The following is a 20,347-nucleotide window of genomic DNA, read 5'->3' as shown; positions in this document are numbered from 1 at the left end:
CTCTGCTTCCTAAGTGCTGGGATGAAGGGTGTGCACCCACCACCATCTGGTAACTTTCAAAAAATTTTAACATAACTTCAGCTAAGTGAAGACACTTTCCTTCCAACTCTTCTTTACTTTTTTGAACTTCTGGGCGACCACTAATCCAGGGGGCTTGTGTAAATAAGCCTCTATTTTCTGAGTATGTTGTATGAACAGAATCCTACAGAATGGGGTCCTTTTGTGTCCAGGTTCTTATTTTCAGGGGCATCCACTATGTAGCACATATCAGTACTTCTTTTCTTTTTATTGCCAAATAACACTTCACTGGTGTTATCGTATCTTATTTGACCATTCATCAACTGATGGGAATCTGAGGGCCAAATGAGTATCATATTATATCACCCTCTATTTCCAGTTAACGCTTCCTATTTATTATTTATCACCTTCTCCTTCATCCTCACAGGTCCAAATTTTCCTTTATGTGTGAAGGACTATGACTTACACTATACCAAGAAAACACAGCATTCAAAAGGAACCCCTCTTATATCCTGGACCCAATTTCAAATAATGTCAAAAACTATCTTTTTGCTTCTACAGCACTTGCCACAAGGAACCCAGTAATGGACTCCCAGCAACTGTTGTTTCTAACCTCCACAGGTGCACAGCATGGCACATGTGGATCATATACACATACACAGATATGCACACACACATACACATACAAATAAAATAAATTTAAGCCCTATTTGATTCCAGATACAAGTAAGAAGTTGTACCTATTAAGGGTGAAGCCTACTACTAGGTACATTCTAAAACTCAGCCAAAATCACATTCTTGTTCTCACACTTCATACTACAAAATCTTTGCCTTGGAATCATTAGCACAACAAATTAAAATTAAATTTTTAAAAAGAGAAGAGTGAACCAGACCCACTCTTTCAACCTAAACCATGAAAACATTATCCTTACCACCACCTTCTGTAAAACTGTTGAAAAGTAAATTATCTTTCACCTCCTGTGTACTCTTCAAATCACTCCATTACCACACTAGAACAACTCATGCTAAAATCAGCAGTGACCACAATTCTACCAAATACAATAAGTGCTTTTCTTTGATAATACAAAACATTTATTCTTTCTGGTTTCAATACTGCTTTTCATTCATAAACTCTGACTTGAAATGTTAAAGTGGTTCCTTCAGGGACCAATACTCCAGTATCTAACCTCCAGCTATCTGTCCAAGAACTCCGGGACCTACACAGAGCACCTGTAGCATGGTCCTTCTCAAAATGATTTTCTTCTTTGGGTATGCATCATGAATCCATTCTCCTCAGCAGCTTCCTTACTGTAGCCAATGTCAGGTCTAGTAAAGACTCCAGTCTCAGGTTATCATCTCTTGATTCATATTCATTCCTTCATACACATCCATATCTTAATATTCTCATTCATATTCATTCTCTCTCGTACTCTATTCCTATTTCAGTGAGTGCTACTGTCTACACAGTGAGCTGCAATGTCAGAACTCTGAATTGGTGACAAAAATGTTCTGAAATTAGAAAGTGGCGATGTCTGCACAATCTTGAACACACAGTAAAAACTACCAAATTAATGCCTTAAAACAACCAATTCTAGCTGGGCAGTGGTAGCACATACCTTTATTCCTAGCACATACCTTTATTCCTAGAGGCAGAGGTAGACAGATCTCTGTGAGTTTGAGGCCAGCCTGGTCAACAAAGTGAGTTACAATCCAACCTACAAAGAAATATTTCTCTACAAAGAGAAATCCTATTCAAAAAAACCAAAACCAAGGGGGAAAAGTGATGTCAATTACATCAATAAAACTTCCTTTTGAAACACAATTAAACTATGAGTTTCACCTATTACTTTACCGATTCACCACAGTTTATCAATAAAATACTATATTATTACCCTACTTACCCAATATATATTAAACCCAAGTCTTTAAAAAAATATTTATCTGTATGAGTGTTTTGCCTACGTATGTATATTTCATGTGGGCTGGTCATAAAAGGCTACTGAGGACAGGCTATTAGGTGCCCTAGGACACCGCTGTGATTTGTTTAAGTGGATGCTGGAAGTTGAGCCTGAGTCTTCTGCAAGAACAGCAAGTGCCTCTAACTCCTGAGCCATCCATCCGTGCAGCACTAAACCTGCTTCTTAACCCCGCCACCACCAGAATTCTAGCCTTGGCAGCGTCACCTCTCACTTGCTAGGTGACTCCTGGTTTTTGACCTGTCTGTCACTGCAGCCACCAGCATCCCTTTCAAGCCTCTCTGGCCTTAGAACTTTTGATGACTTGACTCTTTTACCCTTTATCTTTTAGCCTGAATATCATTACTAAAGACAGACAGACCGTTCCTGACTTCTCATCTAAGAGAGGGTCTACCGATTATGCTTGTCCAGAGTACTATATTTTATTGTCATTTAGCAAATATTTTAACCAGAAGCCCTCCACTAATCCCTTGCTTTTTTTACATTCATCTTATTTCTTTGAACAAAGTACTCACCATTATGCCTGACATTATGGAATGTTAACCAAGCACAACAAAGAGCTCAAACGTTTGGGTTTTTTTTTTTAAATAATTATGAACAATGCCCACTGTATTTGAAGATGTAAATTTAGCTTTTAATCAAAAAGAAGTTTCTCAAAGTGCCATTTATAAAAATCAAAGTTTAGTTTTGGTTTTCATTTTGAAATTCAAGATTCCATGAAGTTGTACTGAATTATACCCTAACCATCCCATCCATCCCTATCGTCTCTGTTGTCTTTCACTTAGTAAGAATTACATATATTGTCTCTCCAGTTTAAAAATGTGTTACTTCAATAATTTCCCCCTCTTCTTTTTGTTAATGGAAATTGACATTTAAAAAAAGTACTAAGTCAAGCACTAAAATACTCATGGCAGGATACTTCTTTAAAAAAATTATTTATTTATTTGATGTGCATTGGTGTTTGGCCTGTATCTAGGTCTGTGTGAGGGTGGCAGATCCCCTGGAACTGGAGCTACAGACAGTTGTGAGCTGACATGTGGGTGCTGGGGCCCTCTGGAAGAGCAGCCGGTGCTCCTAACTCCTGAGCTGTCTCTCCAGCCCCAATATTTCTCTTCTTAAATAAAGAAACTGTCTAGCAAGTAGAAGAACTAAATGAACAAATTACATTTGAACTACAGAATTCTGTCAGCGCTACTCACTGAAAAGATCCACTGTGCCCCTGTACTCACCATATGTATCATAGGGATCCACGTTAGGACTAGGCATATTCCACCACTGAATGGTTGCATCAATACCACCACTAAAACACTGTTCTCCATTAGAACTAATAGCTAATGAAAGAACAGGGCCACTGTTACAGAAAGAGAGAGGAAAATTACTCATAAATTCTAAGAAGAAACTCAAACTCCCACTCCCCTCAAGTAAAAATGTACAATCGAAAAGTACTATTAGATCATATTCAAATATAGTTAATCAAATGAGACATTATTTAACTAATGTATCTTCTCTAATATCAAATATTGAGAAAATTAGGTTTGGAGAATGCTAACTATAAACAATAACTGTACTTGCTCATCAAGTAATAATTCAACAAAACTTACATGTGGGCCCTAAATGTGTAGATAGGCTCTACGTCTAAAGAGGCACTCCTAAAGAGGGAGAAAAGGGATGGGGAGAGAACACATTCAGTCACCATGAATCACTGGTTGATATTACAGATGTACTATAGACACGGGATAGTAAAGAAGAAGAATTGTCCATATGAACAAAATTAGAAAGGAAAAACAGTCCATATTAAAATACTTGCTTTTTGGCAGGAACTGTCTTTTGCAAATTCCAAAGTTTCAAGGTGTGGTCCTCAGAGGCAGTAACCAGTACAGGTTCTACAGGATGAAAAGCTAATGCTCTCACTCCATCAAAGTGACTACGTAGTGTATACTTGGGGTTCCAAGTCTTTCGAAAGGCATCTTTATTGGCCGGCAACTAAAACAAAAAATTGCACTATTTATAGGTAAAAGTAATAAACTGGTAGACATGTGGATTTTTTCTGTTTTCTGTTTGGTGTGCTTAAAACATATAAAACCGTTTTATTTTAATGACCTTAAAAACCTCACAGAAGTCTATCTTTATAGAAGAATTCAGAAAAATAATTTTGTTAGGCTTTCAAATACCCAGGTCAAAGAGTTCCTTTATCTGTTTTCAACTAAGCATAAAAAAATATATTCAAAGCTCCTATCAAATGTCAGATGAGAACAGAAAACTACCACTGCTGTAATAATTTACATGAAAGCAAAATAGGGATATAAAAATTACCAAGGGTTCAGTAAAGACAATAGCTTCCATTTAGGAAATTGACCAGTATGTGAACAATTCCAAGGCAGAAGGTTAAGGGATTTTTAAAACAATGGATTAAAAATTCTTTGAGAGTATTTTCCTATACCTTTCTTTTCTTTTTTAATTTCCACTGGAGACAGAGTGTCATGTCACCTTTACTGGCCTTGAACTCACTATGTAATTCGCATGAACTTCCATCCTTCTGGCCCTGTTTCCCAAATGCTAGTATTAGAGGCTGAGCTACCCTGCCCCGATTATGTGGTGCTGGGGATCAAACGCAGGGCTTTGGGCATGCTCGGTAAGCACTTTCCCTAATTCTTGATATTAATAATGCCTTTTCACCTTTATTTCTACATCAGTAAAGATAAACCAGTTCTAAAGCAGTTAAAAGTTTACTCAATTTAGTTGCAAATATCCTTTAAAAATTATAAGAATAACCCAGCCCACCAAGGGAGTAATCTTTAAAAAACATCCTAAGTGTGAATTTTTTTTAATGTTTAAAAAAGAAATCTGGTGAAAAACTAAAGTGAATACAAAAAAAAATCTAAAATATAGTTAACACTCAATTGAGTGTTTATGTTTGGAAAATATTTAATCAACATTAGTCTTCCCACCTAACACAGTTCTTCCCGTCTCCTTTTTCTAGCCCTCAAACGAAGCTAACATTCAGGAAATGATAACTTTGTTGTGACTGATAAAATAATAGCTCAAAATTAAACATGGCTGGCTATTTAAGACTTATCCTGATGGAAAAAAACTGATTTCTATAGTGTCTATTTTGTTAACACCAAAAAATGGCTTCAACTTAGTAAATAAGAGGTAACTACTCAAGATGTATTTATCAACCAATATTTTAAAGTAATAACCCCAAACTCCTACCTAATCCACCAAAATTCCTAAGAAAGATTTAAACACCACAAAGAAAAAATTTAAAGCAAAAATTACATGTTACTTCAAATCAACACATCGACACACTTAAACTTATCTTTTCCATGCACCTTGACATTAATTCTCTGTTATAAATGATCCCAAAGAATAAGGAGCCTTCTATTAAATCATTAAAAAATTAAAAATAAAACTGCACTTACATCATAACTATAGTCTGCATCATTTGTTACCGTCAAGTCTGCAAGGTCTCCAAGGCCCAGTACACTTAACAAAACATCATCAGAACCCATAATAAATGACTTGCCTCCTCCAGATGGAAACGTTATTGGTTCAGCTATAAAGAACAAAACCGCTTCTTAAATGCTGAAAAATCATACAGTACAATACAATATTGTGGGGAATTTAAGCACGAAACAGTTACAAAACTCAGCAATATTATGAATTCTACTTCCCACTTCCACACACAAAAAAAAACCCCTACTACTGAGTGAAAATAAACAAACGTGCTAGAACTACAATACTGTAGTCATCTTCCACAAACTGAATAAACACTGTACACATTATCCCAGGGTGGAGGCAGAACACAAGAATTTTGTCTATTTAGATCCCTTACCACCTCAGTAAACAGGACAGTTTTTGGTTAAATAATCAGATTTCAGTCACTTATGGGGAACAGATGTCTACTAACCTCAAAGTAGCTCATCCAGTAGCTTTTTTAAAAGTTGGTAAGTTACTACAGCGTCCCTTTGCTTTCTGAGGAAGTGAAGGAGCATTGGGGCACAATCCTTTCCAGACACTCTGATATACAGCCTCTCAGTCAGTGCCAGAGATGGTCTAGGAAAAGATGGCTCCACTAATAACGATAGTGTCCTTAAGGGCATGCCTTCCAACCTCACAACTTTCAGCATGACTTCGTTTTAATCCCTTTTTATAAATTAGGATGTTGCTAAAGTAAAACTCATTGACAGTAACTGCAGAGCTTCACTTCACTGAGTTGTTTCATCTGTGTCTCGTCCATTAGTACAGCTTTCAACATTGGCACTGCAGTTCAAATTCAAGTGCAACTATCTGAATGACTATACCAAGATATTAAAGTGTAAGCAACAATCAATGTAATTTTAAACATGTGTTTTGTAATCAAAATAGTAACATTAAGACAGCAAGAAGGAAATACTAATTACAAAATAACTCAACCTAAACTTTTAAAATCATGAACCAATTTTTAAAAACTACTCAAAAACTCGGGCTAATAAATTATGAAAAATTCTTACAAAATGGCATACATTTAATATACTATAGGAAACGGGTATATGAAATATACTAATACTAATTCACCAATAATACTGAAAATAATTCATACAATTCATATATGCTATTAACAAAGTAAAATTCATTTTTAATTTAGAATGTTTATTCTGTGTAATTTCACTCAAGTGGTCCCTTAAAGTGTGATTCAGCAACTAATCTAATTTGAAAACACTTCATAAAATATATACAACATGTAAGACACTAAGTATCTCATACATTCAACCATTATTTTGAGTTACTATGATTACTAAGCCATCATTCAATGGTTATACTTGAATCTAAACAATACACACAGTACTGATCTCTCCTATCAATATTAGTACACAGTTACTGATAATACAAGGAGCAGCTAAGAACAATAAGATCAATAGTTCAAGAATCACATGAGTAAGTATATTTTAATTTATAATTTTTACCAGTCTAAAAAAATTTAAGTTCATAATTTGTTTCTAACAAAATGCTACAATTCCTTCCACTAGCAACTATACAAATACTCATTAACACAAACTTAAAAGTTCAATAAAATACCTTTGCCATCACCAATCAACTCATTTCTTTACAAAAACTTTTTGTGGGATTACTTCTGATCAACCATTGTCCAACTTCCGGGCATAAAGAGAGAAGTGGCTCAACAACTTTAGCTGGTTATTTCTCAAGAACTATTATACATTTCTAAAGTTAATCACATACGCTACATTCCTGTACCTTTTCTCTATGGATACACACATTTGTTTACATCTAGCAAGCTATACTACTCTTGTGATACTTATTTACATATATATATGCAAACATCTTTAAGCTATTATTTCTGCTTTCCCTATCACCCATCATTGCAGTATACAGTAATCACAGTTAATTTTTAATTTTTGCTCTTATATCTCTACTGAAAGAATTAATGTATATTTTACAGATCATTTTATTTCAAGTTAAGATATAATTACCCATAGCAGTACACAGCATAAAAATGTAATCAACAATTTAAAATAAAATGATTAAATGATTTTTTTTTTTCAATTTTTAGAGAGGTCTTTCAATATACTCCTGGCTATCTTAGAACTTGCTATGTAGACCAGGATAACCTCTAACTCACAAAGATCCTCTTGCCTCTATCTCCCAAGTCCTGGAACCAAAGGCAAGAATTTTATTTTAATGATGAAATTTTTATTAAGCATAATTGTCTTTTGTGAGACTCCTAGGGGTTATGAATAGAATTCTTCCAAAAGGTCCTTTCTAAGAATCCTGTAATAAATTCTACTTTTGATAGATAGCATGACCGAGGACACCTATAGTTCGCATACAAACTCTTCTTTTCCTCCTTGTGCATGTGTTCTGCAGTGTTGTACCCAGAACCTGGCACATGGTTAGACAAGCACTCTGATGCTGAGGTACATCCTAGCCCCTTTCCTCCGATTTTATCAAACCAAAAGAACACAGACAAATGACTGATTCCAATTATGCCTGTGGAGATAGGGATTATAATCTTGTTTTTAGTAACAATAGTTTTAAAAAGTTGTGACACTAGAAAATAGGTATTTATTTGTTCTTTATAAACTGAAATATAACATAAAATTTTTGTTTTCCAAAAGCACCAAACTGGAAAGTGTCACAAAAATGGACTGACTATAAACTAGATTACAGTTTTCCAATCTCTAACTAGCAAATTTTAGGAAGAATCACTCTTTAAAATGTAATGAAGTTCAATGTGCCCATTCACCCTCCCGCACCACCATGAAAGAGATTAGCAACTTACTTTCTTTTAAAACACAGTCACACACTTGACAAACACACAGAGAGAGCTCTAAATCACCTTTTATGTAGAGTCAGCCTAGTGGCTTTTCCCCCCAAGTTGGTTTGAAACATTAAATAGGGTTCATATCACTAATATGACTTTGCCTTAAACTGCTAAATCTGCAGTCTAAAATGTAAGTTTAAAAAAAAAGTTAGTAAACTGTACTATATTACTTGGAAAAAGAAAACCCCAAATACAAAAAAATAAAAATAGTAGAGCTGGTATCTCTATTTTAGAAAATAGTATAAAAGAAAATAGCTCAGTGGAAATGAGTACAGAAAAAAAAAATTATTTAATTTCCTTTCTTTGTATTAGTTTAAGTGATTTTTAAACATCTTTCCTTAAAATTTTCTATGAATTAAAGAAGAAAAAGGTAAAAAAATCATAAATTGAGGATGCAAAACTGTTCAACTTCGCTCTAAAGAAAATATGTCTAGAAAAAAATTATAACAAATGTATACAAAAATTTGAAACAGGCAAATAAATCCTCTTACAGAGCAAGAAGTGTAAGCACAAATAAAAACCTAAATAAAATTACTAATTTTTTATTATATATACACATCACATTAAAACAATTTGGGTAAAGATTGAAGAGTATTTAGACAAATATCTTCACCCAGAATTATAAATTAGTCAACTATATCCATGTATCTTTAGGTATAATCAGTTCCAAAAATCCTTAAGTAGTATTTTAATTATGTACTTTTGATTTTGGATTTTAGAAAATTCATTACTAGGTCATAAATTCTTGATATAAAGTTAAAGAACGATGTTCCTTATCCTAAAATGATTAATGGATACATTTATTTTTAGGAATATATATGTGTGTAAGATCCCCAACAGACTACCTAGCACTTCTATTAAGTAGTAGCTATTAACAGTTGCTACATTTAAACTGCACTACTAAGAGTCAGTTCCCCCTCACCTGTATTCTTTAGTTTATTGTTAGAAATTGTTCTTTTCCTAACAGTGGATTTGTAAGCTATAGTTAGATTTAAGGAAGGCGCTCTGAGCTGACCTATGATGAAAACAGCTACAACTACCATGAGAACAAAAACAAACAGAAAGAACTAGAAGCTGTGTTTCATCCCTGAGCAGTCATACCCAGCAGCTCTCCTATCGTGAGCACTTTCTACAATGGCATGCTGCAGTACTAAGAGGTGATCTGGAGTCAGGAACCCAGGAATACAGACAGACACGATACTAAATGCTGTACCTTCCTCTGCTCTTGCACCTTCACCATCAGTCACTCTAGGAGAGGCTGACCTAGCCTGATTAATGATTCCTGAAGGGATGTGGGGCAGCTCATCATCTCCCAGATCAGCTATCATGTCGCAGAGTTTTGTCCTGTTGACCCCTGTAAATTAACGTCAGCAGTAGAGGTTCATTTAATAGCTACCGCTTGACTTGCTGGCAGCCTTAGTAAACCAATTTACTAACAAAACAGGCTAATAAAAAGTCCAAGTTATTAAAGTATCATTTTATATATCATTTTCCAAAATACACTGAAAACTTGTAAATATGTTGAATAGTTACTATTTTGTGGCTCTTTGTGGATAGTGGATTAAACACAAACACTGTATTTAAAATATATATTGTGGAAGGGGAGAGAAAAGGGAAACTTCTATTATTCAACTTGGAGTCTATAAACCCAGCCACAGAAAATGCTATAACAACGATAGAAATTGTTATTTAAAACCAATGTTTACTAATGCATAAAACAAAACATGGGCCTTTCAACGTAATTCATTGTTTTTAAAGTCAAAGAAGTACATACGAAATGACTGTTATGAGGGTGCAACAAACAATTAACTTTCCCTGCTGTTTTTATGGATATTTTCCCACTATATTAGTACAAATTTGTCATTCACGGTTTAACCCAATTTGTTAAATTTGTTTCTTAGAATCGTTTACCTCAAATTTTCACTTTCCAAATTTGGAAACAGATTTACCCACAAGTTCATTGAATTTCTCATAATGACAGAAAAAGTCGGCACTGTCATGCGCCATAAGTTAAGTTTAATTTCAACTACTGCCTAGATAATTTGGACAGAAACTATACAACTCAGAAGCTTCAGCAGTTATTCTTCAACTGTCAATGTCAGAAACAGTAGACTTAGTCATTCTGAGCTACATAGTAAAAAAGTCTTAGTTTTCACCAAGTCAGGTGCTAGGCCAGGCGGTGGTGGCACACGCCTGTGATGCCAGCACGTGGGAGGCAGAGGCAGGCCTATGTGAGTTCCAGGCCAGTCTGGTCTACAAAGTGAGTTCTAGGGCAGCCAGGATTGTTACACAAAGAAATCTTGTCTAGAAAAACAAAAAACAATATCAGAAAAAAAAATTTAGGACAAAAAAAGCATTTAAAAAATAACATAATATAAAAGCAATTAAAATAGATCCAAAGTCAAACATCATGACCTCATATTCACTAGCATCAACACTAATGAACTAATAACTAAATTAGGCTACTTTGTGATTAAAATCCCTGGCGGGTATTTGAATGTTAGTCTACAGGAAATGTCATTTATCTATGTATCCCTAACAGAATGACAGGCAACTGAATGACAAGCTATAATGGAAATACGTGACATTTTCACATTATTTTATAGTAATTTCTAACTAAAAATGGTTACAAAACTCAATTTTTGCATGTGTGTAATATACGATATCTTCTGAATTTTCCAAAGATTTATAATGAAGAAACTCAGGGTCACCTGAACATTTTTTCCCTGCCAGTAAAACAATCATAAATTCTCTTAATAAATGGGGGGAAAAAGTTGATTAAATATCCAACAACCACTTAAATTCAATGTGAAAGAAATTAAAGCTTTATTTTTTAGAAAATGTGTAAAAATAATTTCATAAACAAGTAGACTTAAAGACAGAGAAGGGAGCAGAGATTAAATATTAAAGTCATTGCTTAAATTTAGGATAAAAAATTACATAATATTTTTACATACTTACAGCTAAACAGTAGTCTCTGAGTAGCACAGTGCCAAGTTTAGGAGAAGATAAAACTTCTCTGCTCTAATACTAGTTTCTCAAAAGATGCCAAAAGATGAAAGCAAATTTCATAACCAGAGATCATAGTCTTTGCAAAGCAGAGCACCTTTCAATTTCTATTCATCCATGTATTTACTTAGGTACTGGGAACTAAACCTAACAGCTTGCACATGCTGGGCCAGAACTCTGCCAATGACTCTAGGTCCACTTCTTCAAGTGCAAGCTTAATGCATCTTCATATTTATCCGAAACCTATCAAAGATTCTAAATAATTCCACAATTTTAAATGATTACCAAAAATGAGAAAAGTGTAGTAGTACTGGTATGAGACTATTATGCTTAATATTTTTTTTACTAAAATTTTTTTTGTCTAATATTAATACAAAGGCACAAAGGCTCACTAATTACTCATAAACATCAGCTGAGTCAGGCTTAGGATACACACCTGTAATTCTGGTAATTGAGAGGCTAAGGCAAAAGGATTGGGAGTTTGAGATAAGCCTGGATTATACAGCTGGTTCCAGATCAGCCTGGATTACACAGTGAGGCTCTATCTCAAAACAAACAACAACAAAACCTCAGTTCTTAATTATAGCCGGAATTTAAAAATATTTGTGTGTGTGGTGGCATATACTTGTAGACCCAGCACTCTGGAGATAGAAATAGGAGGACCAAGAATTCAAGGCCAGACTGGGCTCTAGAAACTCTTGCTTCAAAAGAAGGGAGTGGAAAGGGGAAGTCTCAAAGCAAAAAAACACTACTGTGAAATATAAAACACAATCCACCTACCTCTTAACTCTGACTTCCAGAGTTTACATAAATGTACATTCCTCTAAATAGACTGCAGTACAATGGAAAACATTATCTATAGTCTGACTACTGTTATTTACATCCATTCACACATTCATGACACAAACTTTATCTTCCTCACACATCACTTTTTCCATGTCTAAAACTAACATTTTCACTTTCTCAAATGTGTCCTTTGCTAATCAATATTTTCTTTAGCAAAACTAATGGTTAGGGGGTAAACTGTTTTATTTTCTATCATTTATAATTAAAATAAACCTTTCACATTGTTATAAATAACCTTAGTGTCAAGTCACACAAAAAGACCAGACAGACACACACACAGACACACAGACACACACACACACACACACAGACACACACACACACACACACACACACACACACACACACAAAAAGAATCTCAGCAAGAGAAAATTCTTTTTTAGGGGGAAAAAATGTGTGTCAAGAATGTGTGCCAAACATTCCGTAGCCAGCTTTCATCCCTGGTGTGGATGGTGACTCATCTAATACCATTGGTGGGTCTCAAATGCACAATCTGACCTGATCCGTCCGTCTGTCCGTCCACTAGGGAAACATTAAGGAAATGAGTCCTGGCAGACTACCTAACTTTAATTAAGAGCAAAACAAAAACAAAAAAATCTGAGTTTCTCACAACACGGCACTGTTATATTAAATAATCGTGACACTACAGTATCAAAGAAAAATAACCAGAACTGCAAAGTGAAACTGTGGCTTTAAAAAAGGCACTGACTGAAAGGATCTTTCTGACATGAGACAAAATGCCTAAACTAAGAAAAGGTGGGAGAAAGTAACCAGGAGCAAAGGATTAAATGGTGCATTTAAAACTGCAGCGACGTTAGATGTCGAGTGTGAGAAGGAGCCAAGGTAAAGCTAGCCAGACAACAGAGAAGATGAAAGAGGGACTGGGGAGGGGAATTAACCTGAGATAAAAACCTGGCCAATTGGTTTGTTTATATTTATATTTTTAAGCTAGGATTTCAAGCAGCCCGGGTAGGCCTTGTATTTCTGATTATTCCGCCTTTATCTGCCAAGTGCTGACATTTTAGGCACTGTCACCATGCCTATCTCAGGTCTATTTTAAAAGTGTAAAATTGAAGCCAGAAACAGAAAACAAATCATCCTTTCTGTAATAATGCCCCTTTGCTATGAAACAGTTTTGCCATGTCCAATGTATTGATGGATGTCCAAATGGGAAAATGTATTACAATCCTGTAACATCAGCAAAGAAAATGGTCAAATCATTCTATATACTAGAATATAGTATATTTTATATATATATATATATAGTATAGGCAGGCAAGTTACCATAGGAAACATTACATGAGTCTTTTCATCAAATATAAAACTTGAACTTGCTGGACAATGGTGTTTTAATCCCAGCACTCAGGAGGCAGAGGCAGGCAAATCTCTGTTAGTTTGAGGACAGCTTGGCCAAGGCTACACAAAGAAGCCTTGTCTCAGAAAACCAATAAACAAACAAATAAATAATAAAATGAACTTATGACAAAGAATTAAAATCATTTTATTTCCCCCCACCTTGCAAGACTTTTATGCAAATATTCTAATCCCCCAGTTCAGTAAAATCTTAATTTATACAAAAGGCTCTGCTCCATTCTCCAATTAAAGAGGCTGACCCCTTCCCCACTTCATTTCCTGTGCATCAATTAATTCTCTTAAGACTAGCCAACTAAGGAGGCCTTCAACTGGACCCCGCTGATGGGGAAAACCCAGTAACCACCTGCACTGACTAAAAACCCAGCACACCTCCTGTCTCAGTGTGCCCTGCTCTGCGGAGAACACCTTCCGGATCAAAAGTAAAGCCTCCTTGTCCAGACTCTCACAGGCAATGGTGGCTGTGCTCTTTCTCTGCAAGCCTGAACCTATTTCTAACATCAGTATACATGAGATTAACTAGAAAAATTAAAACAAGTTGCTCTGTTAAAAACCAAGATTGCAAATATATGTATAGCTCAAGATGTGAATCTGTGCAATTCCAAAGGCTATAAATCTTTCGAAGGAAGAAAACAAATTTGAGGCAGGATCTCATATAGCCCAGGCTGACCTCAAACTCTCTATATAACTTCTAACCATCTTGTCCTGTGCCCCACCCCACCCCCAACGCCGCCCTACAATGCTGGGACTACAAACATGTACCATACTACATTTTATGTGGTACCAGGGACAGAACTCAAGACTTCATGCATGCTAGGGCAAGCAAGCACTCTATCAACAAAAACTACATTCTCAGGCCAGTTTATGTTCTCAATTCAACACAAATTGTATGTAGCACATGAGAAACAATTGGCTATAAAAATAAGGACAATAAGAATTATTCTTGTATTAGAATAATAATGAAGTTTCACTCATGTTCAAAGACAAATAACAAAGGAAATCTTTAAAAGATTTTTAGTTCTTTATATGCTAAATAAAGTTCCCAGATTTTTGATGTGAAATAAGCAAGTGCAAAACACTTCAGATGCTACAAAATATGTGATGTTTAATCATTATCAATTTACATAGCTTTACTGAGCTAATGCATGAAGCAAAAAATGGAGAATGTCAAAAGCTAAAAAAAACCTGAGATTTGTTTTGTTTTGTTTTGTTTTGTTTTGTTGTTTTTCCCAAGACAGGGTTTCACTGTATAGTGCTGACCACTCTGGAACTTAGAGATCCATCTGCCTCTGTTTTTCTTGGTGCTGGGATTAAAGGCATGAATCACCACTGTAGGCTGAAATGGAGATTTTTAAAATAAGCTCTCCCTCCACTCTCAGGTATACACCATTCTCCCTAGTTCTTTTTTCCAACTGTGCATTTCATGTATTTTATCACCACAATGGAAAGCTGATCAGCAAGTGTCTACGTATGTGTGTGTATTCAAAACATACCTACAATATGCAGGGTTTGGTGCTCCAAAGTACTGTGTATCTACTGGGGGTCTTGAAACATCCTCTAGCTAGAACACTACCATTGTTCCTTAAGTTTCATCTACATGAAAGAATCACAGTTAATGTTTTCATACTGAACTCTGAATTCAGTTTTTAATCTATAATTCCATGAAGGAACTTAGAAAAATAATTTCTAATTCTTTCCTAAGACACCCTCTGTTGGAAACCTAATTCCAATATTCCCTTAACCAGATAATCTTAAAAGCTGATGTTTATAAAAATATTTAAAAATCAGAAACTTTAAAGTTTAACTAACAGAGACCAATTAAATGCACAAAAATGAAATATTATTCAAACACAAAAATTTTAGATTTTAGAAACTAAGAAACTTTAAGGGCGAAGGATGTAGCTAAGCTGTAAAGCATTTGCATGTATAAAACCCAAGGTTCAATGCTCAGCATGGTAAAAACCAAAGTTCACCTCCTCTGGAGGTTTCACATTGGACGTGTGTGGTAGTGCACATCTCTAATCTTAGCACTAGGCTGAAGACTAGAGGCAGAAGGAATACAAGTCCAATGGCAGCTTGGGCTAGACTGAGGTTCTGCCTCAAAACAGAACAACTCAAGGGAAGCCTACAACCACGGTCTTGGGTACATCCTCCTTTATTTCTAGCTACCTCCCTTTCTCTTAACCCTCATGCTTAAACTAAGCCTATGTTAAAATACCTTCTGCAAAATCCCAACTTTATGTCTAAATATAGAGTATCTAAATATCAGCAAATAACAAAAAAACTAATAAATTAAAACACATAACAGATATTCTTGTTGGAAAATACAAAAGGCTTACACATAAAATCATTTCAAGGTTTTAGGAAAATATTGTTACGTGCAGATATTAAATGCAGTTAATTTCTGAAAAGCAGTAATAGTTAGATTTCACTTTGTCTTTATATTCATAAACTTGAAATAAAACAAACAAAAAAGTCTATGTAGCTAGCTAGGCTGGTCTACAACCCCCTATATAGCTAAGGGTGGCCTTGAACTTAAAAGGCTCTTGTCTCGGGCTTCTAAATGCTAGAATTACAGGCACATACACTCAAGAAGCAGAGGCAAGAAGATGTGAGCTTGAGGCCAGCCTGGTCTACATAGTGAGTTTCAGGGCAGCCAGATACATAGTGAGACTCTGGGGGGGGGGGGGAGAAGAGATAGATTAGAAAATAAGTATACCAATTAAAAAAAAAAAATCTTGAGGGGCCACAAATATTTCTAACTCTCAAAAAGATTTAGGTCTTTCCATAGTCTATAAAGAAAAAATAGAATGGATACTTCTATATTACATTAGAAGCAACATTAAAACTTTTAGTAGATTAGGTCAGTGCATGGCACACGTAAAAATAACCCCATTTTTCAAAATAAGCTATTTTATTTATTTATTCTTTTTTTTTTTTTTTTTTTTTTTTTTTTTTTGAGATAGGGTAGCTCTGACTGTCCTGCAACTAGCTCTCTGTAGCCCAGGCTGGCCTGGAACTCACAGAGATCCGTCTGCCTCTGCCTCCCGAGTGCTGGGAGCAAAGGCAAGTAAACCGAAGTCAACCATGCACTAGTACTTTCACACTCAGCATGCACACATTGTAGGTAAAGGATGGTAAAACCGAACACAGTCTCACTTAAAGTTTTTAAATATAAGTAGTTCACAATACAGTCTGACATTTCCTAACAATAGTTTGTCCTTTTATTCACATGCAGTAACACAAACTAGCACCAAGTTATAGAAGACACTTGTCAGGTGGGGATTTACTTACGGGTAAAGCTTTGGAGAGAGGGAAATGAGAAAGAAGGGAAGAAGGAGGGGGGGACTAACAGGTGAGATTCTCAAAACCCTAGTTACCTCCACAGTAAATTCAATCACTCAAATACTCCATGATCGAAGAAAAAATGATTTCTGATATACCTGTCATTTTATGAGCTAGGGTGTCTGTCACTAGAAAAAGGAACAGGAAGAATGCCTCTATGTCTTGGTCTTTACTATGCACTATTTTTCTCTGTGACACTATACTCTTTTTAGTTTTTATTTTATTTTATTTTATTTTTTTTGAGACAGATTCTCACTATACTACCTTGGCTAGCCTGGAGCTCCTCAGGTAGATCAGGCTGGCCTTGAACTCACAGAGGTCTGCCACCTCTACTTTGCCTTGTGAGTGCTGGGATTAAAGGTATGTGTCACTATGCCTGGCCAGATTTATTTATTTGTATGTGTATGGATGTGTTCTCCTGGATGTATGCTAATGCATCATGTGGATGCAGTACACACTGAGGCCAGAAAGGGGCACCAGACCCTCTGGGATGCAGACTACAGCTGGTTGTTCGCTACCGTATGCCTGTAGCAACCAAACCCAGGTCCTCTAAAAAGAGCAGCAAGTACTCTTCATACACTTATTTAAAAAAAAAAAAAAGTGAGACTAAAAGTCAATAGCCAATTCAAAATGAAAACTTTTGGAAAGAAATGTATCCTAAGTATAAGGATTCTTCTCCCTAGAGGCTGTGAAGTGTGACTAACCAAACACCAAGTTACTTCTCTGGGAGGTCCTACAGTTGCACTTTACACTTTCACGGTGAAGAACACATATGCAGGCACCCAAAGACAGCCAGCTATGGACCAAAGAACGCTTTTTATCACCACTTCTTGAACCACTGGCCTTTGCTGAGCTACAGTCAAGAAACTGTTAGGCAGAAAAAAAAATTGTGGCCACTAATTATTATTAGATTATGACCAAAAAGCAAAAGCCAGGGAAGGGTTTTCCTACCCACTGTGCTTAAGGATTCCCAGACAAATAAATGCTGGCTATGGCTAGAAACACCTTTAAATATCTGTGTGTGAAATACCTCCCTTCTGAGCAAATTTCAATTATTCTGAATTCCAAAGCCAATATTCCTTTTAATTTGATAAATCTTTAAGTTTTGGAAAATCTTTTCACCTCTGTCTTACATATTTAAAAGAATTTTCTACCTGACCAATAGCACATCTAAATTTCAGTTACCCAGCAGACAAAGTTTAAAGTTCGTTGCCCCCTCTGTGACACAAAGCACTGGACTCATCAGAGACCCTTTTCTTAGCCCCAGCACACAAACGGTAACAGTCGTAAGCCGCACTTACTCTTTGCCCCTTTCTTCCCCTTTCGCTCCTTCTTGTACTGCTCCTTCAGTTTACTTATTAGTACCTGGTCTACATCCCAGACCTCAGCAGTTGGGGAGAGGTCATCTTTATCTACATGCAGCATATTAGTAAAAGACAAAAATCAGCAGTTGGCAAGGCAAGCTGTTGGCAGTAAACGGTTAAAGCTTTCGATCATCATAATAAAGACACTGTAATAGCATATACTCAAAACACTTGAAAGGTGCAGTCTGTTTGTAACTCACAACTCAACTAAATGTCCTCAAGTTTCTAAACATTTAATATCATCCACTAGTAAACAATACTTCATTTTTATGTATCACAAAGTTGAAGAATATTCTTTCATCATTGGACTAACATTAGAAATCTAATAATAAAAAATAGATCACTGCATCTTTACAAAAATGTTAATAAAAAGTATTCAGCCAGCATCATATAAGCAAACAAATGAATTGCATGCGAATTCGTAATAAAGTGCAAGCTATAAATGTCAGTGCCATTTCATTGATGAAATTAGTCATGCATCATCCCTGTCACACTAGTTCTGCATGCACAGGATAACTGTACTATGATAGAAAAGCATTCTACTCCAGTATATAATACATATAGTTCCCAAATACAATGTCTCAAGTAATTCACACAAAGCATTCAAAGACCACTTCTGTCTCCATCCCCTCCCAACAGTTCAACATTTCATTACCTTTTTCCACTGGACTACAACTAAAGATCGGCAAAATAATAGAATAAAAATAAAACAAGAAAATTCAAATTCCACTCAAGTCTTGATTTGAGTTGACTTTTTTCAGGGTAAAACAGTGACAAGCACAAAGGGGTTAAAACACACATTGCTTTATACTTGGTATCATCTTTTGTGTGTGTTTTCAGCAATGTTTAAGTAAATGCTTATGCCTGTGGTGGTGGAGGGGGAAACCTACTCATAGTGAACTAGAGAAGTCTTAAAAGAGATAGTATAAAAATAACTTTCCTAGAACTATTTTACTACTTGAAGATTTTCATTCATTTAGTTTTAAGGCAACATTATTATTATTATTATTATTATTATTATTATTATTATTATTATTAAAATTAACAGTTAAGACTGTTTTAGAGTCCTAAATAAAAATTATATCCAAACAATTAGTTTTTAAATAAATTACACTGAATAATAAGATTTTAGTTTTAAACTGCTGTTTTTGAAGTCTCAAAAGCTCCCTAGGCCTCACTCAATCATGGAAAGGCGTTCCTGCCCCTCTAGACTGATGTGTAAAGTAAGCGTCACAAGGTCTCATGTTTGAACAGCAGAGAAGTCAGGTTCCTCTACCTTAATTCTTCTCTACAATCGTTATGCCTTTGTTCTATCATCATAAGTAGTTAGTATGTGAAAAGGTGAATTGGATAAATTCTAGTACCTGAAACTGACTTACTTAAGATTAATATTTAATGAATTGTCAAATCTGCAATTGGAGCACAGTTTTAATATTTATTTAAAAGGAAACTAGTTTTTAATATACTCTAGTCATGAGGTTTCCTGAAAACTATGCCGTATCAGGAATCCTGTCCATTTACTGGATAATGTGAATGGACAACTATGACCTGAGTCATTTGAACTCCTCACTTCTGTTTGAGGACAGGGTCTTGGAACACAGCACCAGCTAGCCCAGATTCATGATCCTCCTGTCTCAGACTTGCTGTGGTTATAGGTTTGCACCTCTAGACCAGCTCATACAGTCATCTTAATAAAACTACTGATTCCTGTTGGCAATTACTTACATTAAGACAAATTAACACATCTTAAAAGAAACACGTTTTACAACCACAGATTAAAGAAACAAAACAAAACCTTAAGACTTAGGTGGCACAAACTCTTACAAAAGAAAAAAACTAATTAAAATGACCAGTTTTCTAAACGTCCTGTGTAGCAAGAATGAAGCTGTGGATTGCTGTAAGTACAGTAGCAAAGAGTGGAGTGAAAAGCAAAGAAAACAACAACAACAACAACAAAACAAGTATTACTTGCAAGATAACCTCAAGTCTAGAAAGCAAAAGTAAACTAAGGCAGTGCAAAGGAAAGGTTGGTGGATGCATATGTGCACAAAAACATCCTGGAACTTGCCTGGTAAGTAACAGATGATTTGATACTG

General features: G+C 35.5%; 1 protein-coding gene across 5 annotated transcripts in view; it reads right to left on the bottom strand.

The window, feature by feature from the left end:
• Window positions 1-20,347, bottom strand: part of Strn3 (striatin 3) — a 97,251-nt gene that overhangs the window by 16,620 nt on the left and 60,284 nt on the right. For 2 of the 5 annotated variants that reach the window (XM_076550700.1, XM_015994166.3), the window contains exons 8-13: window positions 18,189-18,299; window positions 9,530-9,670; window positions 5,417-5,550; window positions 3,802-3,977; window positions 3,596-3,643; window positions 3,224-3,345 (exon numbers count right to left, since the gene is read on the bottom strand). In XM_076550700.1, coding sequence (XP_076406815.1) covers window positions 3,224-3,345; window positions 3,596-3,643; window positions 3,802-3,977; window positions 5,417-5,550; window positions 9,530-9,670; window positions 18,189-18,299 — 732 coding nt within the window. The remainder of the gene's footprint in view (window positions 1-3,223; window positions 3,346-3,595; window positions 3,644-3,801; window positions 3,978-5,416; window positions 5,551-9,529; window positions 9,671-18,188; window positions 18,300-20,347) is intronic. The other 3 variants (XM_076550698.1, XM_076550697.1, XM_076550699.1) reach the window with 3 other exon arrangements.

The sequence above is a fragment of the Peromyscus maniculatus genome, chromosome 14 (genome assembly GCF_049852395.1).
Source record: "Peromyscus maniculatus bairdii isolate BWxNUB_F1_BW_parent chromosome 14, HU_Pman_BW_mat_3.1, whole genome shotgun sequence".
In the NCBI taxonomy this organism is placed as follows: Eukaryota; Metazoa; Chordata; class Mammalia; order Rodentia; family Cricetidae; genus Peromyscus; species Peromyscus maniculatus.
This window is presented reverse-complemented; position numbering and strand designations above follow the sequence as displayed.